Source organism: Carya illinoinensis, chromosome 13 (genome assembly GCF_018687715.1).
Source record: "Carya illinoinensis cultivar Pawnee chromosome 13, C.illinoinensisPawnee_v1, whole genome shotgun sequence".
NCBI lineage: Eukaryota > Viridiplantae > Streptophyta > Magnoliopsida > Fagales > Juglandaceae > Carya > Carya illinoinensis.
In genome coordinates this window covers 29,371,953-29,383,416 of record NC_056764.1, presented here as the reverse complement: position 1 = coordinate 29,383,416, position 11,464 = coordinate 29,371,953, and the positions used below count along the sequence as shown (strand labels likewise).

At 36.9% G+C, this 11,464-nt stretch overlaps 1 protein-coding gene across 1 annotated transcript; it reads left to right on the top strand.

Moving 5' to 3' along the window:
- Positions 1-4,947: 4,947 nt before the first annotated feature.
- Positions 4,948-6,036, top strand: LOC122291118. The gene has a single exon (XM_043098765.1). It carries the CDS (start codon positions 4,948-4,950, stop codon positions 6,034-6,036), a length of 1,089 nt encoding a protein of 362 aa, XP_042954699.1.
- Positions 6,037-11,464: the final 5,428 nt, after the last annotated feature.

The window sequence follows — 11,464 nt, the reverse complement described above, 5'->3', positions numbered from 1 at the left end:
ATGGAATATGCAATAAATGACCATTTAATGTTGATAAATGTGTCACATCATACTTAGTGGGATGAAAGTGTAATGGTAGTATGATATATCAAATTAGATTCCATGCCTCCTTAGTGAGGATTTCCTTTCATTATATAGGCACAAGTGTGCAAGATACAAGTCTGGAATCAAGCCTAAATTACAGGAACTAAATCTATTTACAAAAAAGGAAACTATGACTATGTACAAAATCCATCTAAGTATGGAACTTCTGTTATCTAAATAAGGAAGTATATATATATGCAACTCATAAAAGATAAATAAGGAAATAGGAAACGTATCATGTTGTTATCTCCCTCAAATTGATGTTGGTCGGTCAAGAAGCATCAATTTGTCCACAAAAAACTGATGACGTTGTCGTGTCATGGCCTTAGTAAACACATTAGCGATCTGGAGGTCAGTAGAAACATGAGGAAGAGAAATGATACGAGTGTCCAATACTTCCCGAATGGAATGACAGTCCACCTCAATGTGTTTTGTACATTCATGAAAAACGAGATTTGTAGCAATTTGAATGGCACTAGTGTTGTCAACATGTGGAGGAGTATGATCAGACTGAGCGCAACCAAACTTAGTGAGGAGACCACAAAGCCAGAGAATCTCAGAACAAGCAGTAAACATCGCATGGTATTCAGATTCGGTGGAAGATTTGGAAACACGATCTAGTTTCTTACTCTTCCAAGATATCAAAAAGTCACTAATAAACATGCACCAGCCCGTAACAGAGCATCGAGTATCAGGACATCCCGCCCAATTAGCATCACTGTAAGCCACAAGACGAAGAGAAGTCCCAATAGGAAAGAACAAGCCACGGCTAGGAGAGTCGCAAAGATATCGATTAATACAACAACCAGCAGCAAAATGTAGATGATGAGGAGCCTGCATGAACTGACTAACCTGCTAGACAACAAATGAAATATCAGGCCAAGTAATAGTCAAATAGTTTAGGCTCCCCACTAACTGTCGATATAGAGTAGGATCGGAGAGGAGATCACCCTCATCCCGACGATATTTCGTGTTTACTTCCAGAGGAGTATCCACAGAAGAAGTATCCTAAAGACCAAGCAAAGTAATTAGATCCTGAGTATATTTATGGTGATTCAAAAAAATGCCAAATGGATCAATATGAACTTCCAACCCCAAGATGTATGTAAGAGAACCAAGATCCTTCCTATGAAATGAGGCTTGAAGATGTTGCCGCAGTTGGGTGATCAAGGCAAAGTCCATCCCAGTAATAATAATATCATCAACATAAACCAAAAGAAGGACAATGCCAATAGATGTCTTGCAAAAAAATAAAGAAGAATCATATTGACTATGCTTAAAAGAAAATTGAAGCAAAGTGGAGCGAAATTTATCAAACCATGCTCGAGAAGCTTGTTTCAACTCATATAACGAGCATCTCAACTTATAGAGATCCGAGGGAGAAGAAGAGGACAAACCAGGTGGAATGGTAATGTATATCTCTTTTTTAAGAATGCCATGAAGAAATGCATTTTTGACATCCATTTGATGAAGAGGCCAATTGTAACATACGAACCTAGAATTTAGATTAATTCAGTTAGAAATTATTTAGTTATATTATTATTTTATTTATTCTTTTTATTAATTACTTATTTATCTTTCTTCAGATGCTTATAATTATTTATTTGTTAAATAAGATAATAAACCAGATTAAGTAGAGTTTTAAAGAGTTTTCCTTTATCTTGTATTCCTTGTTTTTATCAGATGGATTTCAAATTGTTTTCAAAAAGATTCTAAGATCAGAACAACACTCAAATCAGATCCTATCTAAACTCCTCTTGAAGACCACGTAAATAAGAAACCCTTTCTCCATAAAATCCCACATTATACTCAGACTCTTCACATACAAAGATAGGCAGAAAAACTCACACCAGCCCAACGTAACAGCTCTTACAAACCTGGAAAACCACTCTCACAGCCAACCAAGGCAACCAACTCGCCGAAAATAGCCACAGAAAGTGCTGACCAGCCTAGTCCCGTCGAACCCACTCCCTTCCGGTAAGCCCATGCCGGAATCTTCTTTCTCTCTCCCTCTGTTCTTTGTTTTGGTTTAACAAATTCAAAATTACAATCCTGCCATTAAGTGCCTATGCCTTATTTATGTTCCTATACGTGGGCTGCCCCTCACTTAGGCCTTGGGCCTCCTTTTTTATCTTAAGTGGTTGCTTTCATATTATTTTAAATTAGGGCTTGATTTTATTACATTTCAACAATTGTTTTAGTGATTTTATTGGACTGATGATATTTTCAGAAAAAAAAAAAAAAAAAAAAAAAAAAACATCACCTTTACAGAAACTTTATCTACTTATATAAATATATTAGTCTTAGACCCTTTTTATAGAAAATATTTAAGGGCTTTTAAGGATACCTTTAAAGTATTCTATTATATTGTTTCAGCTTATTATCATAGTTCATATTCCAATTAACCTTTAACTAGTTTTTATAAAATTATTAAGTTATGTGTTTGCACAAAATATTAAGTATCATGATATGAGTTTTGGAATAATATTAGCTTATGTAATCTTTATTTGAATATTTATTAAATTATCTCTATGTTAATATTTTAAGTAATTAGATTGCTACGACACATTTCTATAAAGTTTAGTAACGTCTAGTGCCTCGTATAGGTCACGAGCTATGACGTGAGATTTTAGAAGCAGTGCTAAGAGGTAAATAATATGATCATATAAATGTATGCGTAATGTAAATTTTATAATTGAGTATGATAATATGATATGGTTTTGATGGTTATCTACATTGCGCTAAGAGCCAAGTCAAGGTTAGATCGCTTTTACCAACTTCTATGAATTACGATAATTTACATGAAAGTAAGCCTATATATATGTTATGCTATTATGGATTGTTGATTGATGGATTGAATGTTACTAAAATCACATGGAAGCCATGATATGATCATATAATAATTTAATATAGGTATTCTATGAATTAAAATAGCCAAATCATGCATGCTTCATTCATGTAGTACTTAGACCATGTATGCCATGTATTATTCATGCAATAACTTAAGTCAAGCATGCCATGTAATAAGTAGCCAGATCTTGTATGCCACATTCATGTAGTTCTGAGATCATGCATGCCATGAAATGTCATAAAATGATTAAATCATGTTAGGCCATGTTATGCTATGCTATACCATGTACAAGAATATATCATGTTATGTCATGCCATGTGCAAGAATATGTCATGCTAGAAAAGTCTATGAAGTCCAAGAAAAGTATCGTGCATTAGGAAAGATAAACATTTTAAGGTAACACGGATCCAAGCGTGTTTACCACAGTTATGTTAAGACGGTACCACAGACTCAAGCGTGGTTACCACAAGTTAAGTGAAACACGAACTCAAGCATGTTTCACTCCATGTCATGCAAGTTAAGTGAACATGGACCCAAGCATGTTTCACTTCATGTCAAGCAAGATAAGTGAAACACAGACCCAAGCGCGTTTCACTCCATGTCAAGCAAGATAAGTGAAACACGGACTCAAGCGTGTTTCACTCCACGTCAAGTAAGATAAGTGAAACTTCATGTTATGCAAGTTAAGTGAAACACGGACTCAAGCGTGTTTCACTACATGACAAGTTATGTGGTGCCATGGACTCAAGTGTGGTTCACCATAAAATAAGTATAATTCAAGATAAACAAGTTACTCATGCATTCATGCTTCATGTTTGCCATGATTATTAATCTTTCCGCTCATGTTAATCCATGAATGTTATACAAAAGTTATGATAAGGCTTTAAAAAATCGAATTTATGCTAAGCTAGATAGTATTTTATGGTATGATGTATTATTTACTGAGTATTAGACTCATTGTTGTTGTTTGTCTTTTTGTTTTCTTCTATGTTAATTGCCACAAATGGTGATTATGATGATGCAGAGCTAGATGACCAGGAGTAGTTTTAGTATTAAGATTTAGAGATGAATAAGTGTCATTTACACAAGGATTAAGTTTCTTTTGTGTCATTTCAATAACTAGTTTTGTTTAAGATTAGCTCATGTTTGCTTTATTCAGTTTCAAGTTTCAAGACTATTTATATCCTTTCAATTCAGTTTCTTTTTTTTTTTCAATAAATGAGGTATTTCAGAGTAATGAGTCTCTTTATCGGGCATTTTATCATGTTTGTTAGTAACGTCTCTATCCTACGGGAACGGGGTGTTACAATTGGTATCAAAGCCCAGGTCAAGAGATTCTGTAGACTCCTTTTGTTTTTTTTTTTAAAAAAAAAAAAGAAATAAGCTAGGATAGAAATTACCTAGGACAACTCCTGGCCAGCTCGAGGTTCACGAGGATCTTTATGATTATGTTTTAATTATTGCTTTGCTTGATTGAGTGCTTTATTGTTGATTGATTGTATTAGTTATACTCATTGCATGAACGATATTATTAGAATGGCACCGATTACTAGGCATAATGAGCACCCTGAAGGCTCCACAGAACCACCACCGAATGAGCCTGACGTATTGGCTGCTGCTGCTACCAGACTTCTTTGGTACCTTGCTGATGATCAGGGTTTAGGAGTGAGGAATCCTAGGGTCGGTTGCACCCTAAACCAGTTTATACAACAACACCCTCCGACTTTTGACGGCAAAGCAAAAGCACTTGATGCAGAGAGTTGGATAAAAAGAATGGAAAAGATTTTTAGAGCTCTATTTTGTACTGATGAACAGAAGGTAGAGTCACTTATGTACTGGCTGATGAGGCAGATGAGTGGTGGACCTCTACCCGGGAACTACTGCAGCTTGAACTTGGTGAAGGGGTACCCATCACTTGGGACCGCTTCAAAAAGGCCTTTTTGGACCAATTCTTTTCTCTTGCACTCCAGGAGGAAAGAGTTAGGCAGTTTATTGACATAGCTTAAGGAACCATGATGGTGGAGCGCTATGCCGCCACTTTCGTGGCATTATCGAGGTTTGCAAGTTATCTGATTCCTGATGAGGAAAAGAAGTGTGAAAAGTTTGAGCGACGCTTGCATCCAAGGATCCGAAGTCGTCTGATACCCCTGAGGATCTGTAACTTCACTGACTTAGTTACACAGGCCACTTTAGTTGAAGAAGACATGAGGGCGAATGTAGAGATCTTCAATCAAAGGAAACGCCAACAACCACTTCCCAAGCCCAATAAGAACAAGAAGCCTGCTCCCAGCCACCGGCCACAGTCACTTCAAACTATTCCAACAAACCCAGTCTGTAAGATTTGTGGGAAAAGGCATCAAGGAAATTGCTTAGTGGGTCAGAACGCTTGCTTCAGATGCGGGCAACCAAACCATATGGCTCGAGATTGTCCAAGGAGGAATGTGTCAACTCCAGCTATAGGGGGTGGCCAGAGGGCTACGGCACCAGCCAGAGTTTTTGCCCTTACACCAGGAGATGCTGAGGCATCTAACGATGTGGTTACAAGTACCCTTCCACTATTCTCTTGTTTTGCTACTGTTTTGTCTGACCCGGGTGCCATGCACTCGTTTATAGCAAGTGCTTATGCATGCTTGGATGTGAAAGTACTTGAGAGGCTTGACTGTCCCCTATTTGTTGCGATACCTACCGGTGAATACGTAGTTTGGGACACCATACTTAAGAATTGCCCTATAGATATTAGTGGGAGGCACCTTCTAGCAGACTTGGTAGTTTTTGATATGATGGGGTTCGATGTAATTCTGGGAACAGATTGGTTATCCCGAAATCAAGCCTGTGTAGACTGTTTTAAAAAGGAAGTAGTTTTCAAAACTCCAGGCAAAGAAGAATTCAGCTTTTGTGCAAAGAGAGGAAACACCCCACCTCGACTGATCTCAGTTTTGCAAGCAACTAGATTACTAAGACAGGGATGCTTTGGGTTTCTGGCTAGTCTTGTAGCACCACCTGTAGAGGGACCCAAGCTTGAAGATATTCCCATTGTCAGGGAATTTTCGAATGTGTTTCCGGAGGATCTTCCAGGCTTGCCCCCCGGACTGGGAGGTTGACTTTTCAATTGATCTCCTACCAGGGACGGCACCTATATCAAATGCACCTTACCGTATGGCTCCAGTGGAGCTGAAGGAGCTTAAGGAGCAGTTGAAGGAGCTTATAATGAGAAGAAAATTGAGTCTCAATATAAGCAGTGAATTGTTGGAAAACAGAAAAGACCTCAAATTTAGAATGAAGAAAATAAATCCAAATATACTTTGTATAATCATCAATGAAAGTAACAATTATTTATAATTTGCATGTGAGATAACAGGAGAAATTCTCCACACATTACTATGAATCAAATCGAAACAACGTTCAATATAACTACCATGAGAAGGAAAAGAAAGAGGTTTACTTTTACCTAATTTGCATGTGGAGCAATAAAAAAAGAGATGGAAAGAAAATTGATCTTATTGCCCAACAAACCAGAATTTATTACATGGGATAAAACAATGAAATTAAGATGACCCAACCATTTCTGCCACACTTCACACTTATTGTTCACAGTATTACAAGCAAACGAAATAATAGCAGGAAGGGAAAAATGCAGAGGAAATAAACGTCCAACTTTAGGCCTCTTCACGAGTATCTAGCCCAACACCTGATCCTGCACAAGATACCTATCACGAGAAAATTGAACATTACAATTGTTATCAACCAACTGACCGATAGATATAAGACTAGTAGAAACTTAAGGTGATACAAAAACATCCCGAACAGTGGAATCAACATCCCCAATAGCATGAATAGGTAACTGAATACCATTAGCAATCTGATTGTGTGACGATCTATTATAAGGCCGAAAATTGCTAAGAGTATCAGAAGAGCTAGTCATGTGATTAGACGCGCCCGAATCAACAAGCCATGAGAAGGATGAAAGGGTACTGTTAGCTTGCAACCCTAAAGCTGAAAATGCCGAAATAATCATCTACTAGACCATCTCAGTGGTAAGAGTAGAAGAATCTCCCACAGTAGCAGAAGAAGAGGAACCCACAGTAGCCTGATAAGCATTAGCCTGATGATTTTGGGGACGAGCAGGACAATCTTTAATAATATGCCCCAGCTTCTTCCAGTAGTTGCAATATTTCCTTGCACAGTGGGTATCAATATGTTCGTATTCCTTGCAGCTGAAGCATTAAACGTTCCGCATGTCCCATCCTTGGCCTTTCCCATGAGCAGCATAAGCCACAGTATTGGGTATCATTTTGTCATGTTGATAAGTGGCCTGGGTGGCAAGACGCTGCTCCTCATGAAGTAACGCTCCAAAACAAACATCCAAAGATGGCACAGGATCACGGTTCATCAAATTGGAGCGAGTGGCCTCAAATTCAGGTCGTAACTTCATTAAAAACTGATCTTGCTTGCTTTGCTCATGAACAGCTTGCACAATAGAGAGAGAAGCTTCTGATACCTTGGCATAAATCATGTCAGTAAACTCTTCACAAAGAGTATTAAAGCCTGAAAAATAATCTTGAATGGAAAGATCGCCCTGAGTGTAACTAGCAATCACATATTCTAATTGAAAACGCTGAGCAATATTGTCCTGATTATATACTTTTCGTAAGTGTTCCCACATAGATTTAGCAGTCTTTTTAAAGCCTCAGATTGAGAACAATAAGAGGATGAACAGAGCCTAAAATCCATGTCATCACCCTAGCATCTTTGATCTTCCACTAAGCTAACTTAGGAAGCTCAGTAAGAGTGGGATCACTACCATCTATATGACCCCATAATTCTTTCCCCAAAACAAATAAATGAAATTAAAATTCCCAGGGAGAATAATTCTTACCCATGAATTTCACAGTAAAAGAGTTTGAAGACATGATGCTCATAAAGGAAAAACAGCCAAGAAGTGAAAATGCTGATAAACAAAGAAAAGAAACTACAGCAAACCAAAAGAACAAACTCGTCGAGAACCAAAAACAACCTCACAGAAACTACCGAGAAGCCCAACTCCTTCATAGAGATTGTCGAAAGCTACAAATCCACCATAGAAACTTCCAAATAGCCCAAGTCTATCACAAAAACTGTTGAAAGCTACGAATCCTCCATAGAAACGTCAGAGAACCACAACCACAATCACTAATAGCCTAGACCTTGCTGACGGTGCCGAGAACCAAAAAAAAAAGGCAAAGGAATGGTGCAGCCCAACAACGATGAAGGCAAAAAGTCTCACAAACAGTGTCGACAGGAGTAGCATGATTGTCCACCAATGGAAAAACATGCCCACGAGGAAGAACTAGAAATATTTCTAAGATTTGGCTCTAAAACCATGTCAAATTGGATTCCATGCCTCCTTAGTAAGGATTTCTTTTCATTATACAGGCACAAGTATGCAAGATACTAGGCTGGAATCAAGCCTAAATTACAATAATTAAATCTATTTACAAGAAAGGAAACTATGACTATGTACAAAATATGTCTAAGTATGGAACTTCTGCTATCTAAATAAGGAAGTATATATATACAACTCATAAAAGATAAATAAGGAAGTAGGAAACGTATCATGCTATTATGGTGTATAGAATTTTCCTATTATATAGTATATATCATTAAGTTAAACTTTTAAAATCCAAAATAATATATTTGATGTGTTAATAATTTAAATTAAACTAAAATATTTTAAATGAAAATAATATATTTGGTCACATTATTAATTTGTATATTTCTTTGATAAGTAAAAGATTATATTAATAAGAATAGGCATAACCAAAATACACAGGGAGTATACAAGATGTAACACCTAGTTAGGCGGAAGAAATAAAGTATTAATGGCTTAAGCCCATAGGAATAAAATATTAACAAAGTATAATCTAATCTCCTCCAATGAACGTTCCCTATCTTCTAAATCCCGATCATTTTGTTCCTTCCATATGCACAATAGAATACAAATAGGAATCATCTTCTACATAGATGTGATTTGTGGAATACCAACCAAATTCGACCAGCAAGCCACAAGCTCGACCATAGTAGCAGGCAAAACCCAGGCTAGCTCCAATCTTCTAAAGACATCATTCCAAAATGCCTTGGCAACCTCACAGTATAGTAGCAAATGATTCACAGTCTCGCCATTCTTTCTAAACATATAGCACGAATCCACAATAATCACTCGGCATTTATGTAAGCCATCCATAGTCAAAATTTTGCCCAAAGAAGTTGTCTAAGTGAAAAATACCTCCTTTAGAGGTATCGTATTTCTCCAAAGGCTTTTCCAAGGAAATTGATTGTTCTGCTAGTTTGTACGGGTCATATAGAAGGAATGAACAGAAGATGTAAACCTTCTAGCAGGTATCCACCACATCTTATCAGTTCCCTAAGTTCTCAACCTTATAGCGTACAAGAGGCTGCAAAATGCCAACTTCCTAATCGCGGGCTACCTTGATAAAAGTTCACATTCCATTGGTTCGAGCCATCCAACATCTCCATGAGTCTGCCACTGATGCCTCCTTTTCACATGTAATGCTAAGAACTGTTGGGAGTGTATCCTTCAGGGCTTTTATCTCCACACCATACATCATTATAGAATTTTATTCTAGATCTATCTTCCATCACAATTCTAGTATGTCAAGCAAAAACCTCCTAACCTTTTCTAATATGCTTCCAGACTCCCACACCATAACCCCTTGCGCCTCCCTAGTGCTCCACACCCCATATGCCCCATACTTGAAATCAATCACCAACTTCCACAAAACCTCCCTTCCAATGTTATACCGCCACAACCATTTCTTAAGAATGGCCCAATTGAATACCCTCAAATTTCTAATTCCCAATGCACCAATAAAGATTGGAGAGTCATACCTTATTCTACTTGACTAGATGAAACTTAGATTCATCACCTAACATGCTCTAGAGGAATTCACATTAGAGTTTCTCAATCCAATTTGCTACGCTAACTTGAATCGGGAACAAAGATAAGAAATAAGTTGGCAAATTCAACAAAGTGCTCTTGGTTAGTGTGGTCCTACCTACCTTTCAACAAATACAATCTCTTCCAACCTGCTAATTTGTGTTCAATCTTTTCTATTACTTAATTCCAAATAGATTTAGCCTAGAAAAGGTACCCAAAAGATGGCCAAGGTATTTCATGGGAAAAGAGAATACCTTGTATCCCAATGTAAGCCAATATCTGGAGATTGTGAATGTTTTCAACCCAAACCAACTTCGACTTGGATTTACTTTTAAACTGGACACCGCTTCAAAGCAAAGTAGGAGTGCACTGAATTAGTGCTCTGCCTCACAAAAAATCAAAGTATAAAATTTGATGAGCTCTATATTTAAAGTTAGTAGTCATTTAGTTCTCCTGTGTATGTTTTTATTTTCTCAACTTGTGCCCGTGCACTTTTGCACCCAATATAAATAGCTTTTGATCCATTTCATCACTCAAGCAAAGTTTTGTGGTTTCTCATGCCTAAAATAGAATGAACAAAGGGTAAGAGGATGAAAGAGTAAGTTGCTCTAACCAAAATTTTAGAGATCAAAATGACAACATTGACACTCTTTTAAAGGCTCTATTTTTGATGTATTGTATAATGCCTCGAGGTATACAAATGTAGAATTATAGAGTATTCTTCCTTTAATAAACTTGATTATTCTTGGGCATCGTGCATGTTTACAACTAACTAGTTTACTTAATATGTGGGACCTCAAGTTTTATGTGGCAGTGTCGATATCTGTTTATGTGTTTACGTTGCCGCTACCATTCCTTGGAGTTGCATCATCCCTTCCTAAAGACTTTGTTACAGGAGCCATCATTCTAGTTATGGGCTTGCTCATCTATTCCTGGAAACCATCAATTCCCTATAGATGATGATTTTATCAACGCCATTGTTGCTATCAAGTGCAGCAGACGATGCAGCCTTGCCTTTTGGTTTTGATGGAAGTGAGGACGAGAAATGTTATTTGTAATTGTAATTTTATGTTGCGCGAGATAAAGGTCGTGTTTTGTTGGCAATTTATGTCCAAGTATTATGTACGACTATTGGAATCAAGGTCCCCTCAAATTTATGCGTGAGAGAAATAGGCACGTAATGCACATAATATAGGATCTACAATATTTATCATTTGCAACCTTTTGTGTCTAAAGTATTTCCGTTGGCTCTCAAAGTGATGCTAAAAAATATCATTTGCAATAAAATTAAACTCGACACTAAGTTTCATCACAAATGATGCCATATAATGATTCCAATAGTATATTTTTTTATTGTGATGAAATTTTAAATTTTTGAGGCCGTTTGTTAGCCATAAAAACCACTAAAAGAAAAATAATTTTTTTGTGATAATTTTAATTTGATTGCAAAAAGTTAATTTTTTTGCATTCTTGTCATTTTATTTTTGAAAAGTAAAAAATCGTCGTTAAAAATAATTTTTTGGGACCAAATTAAAATTATCGTCGCTAATAATTTAGATGGAAAAAATTAATTGTAACGCCTTGATTTGTTTTAC

Bases quoted from the DNA above. Each gene is read 5' to 3' on its own strand.
- LOC122291118 (XM_043098765.1), top strand. From the start codon at position 4,948: ATGATGGTGGAGCGCTATGCCGCCACTTTCGTGGCATTATCGAGGTTT.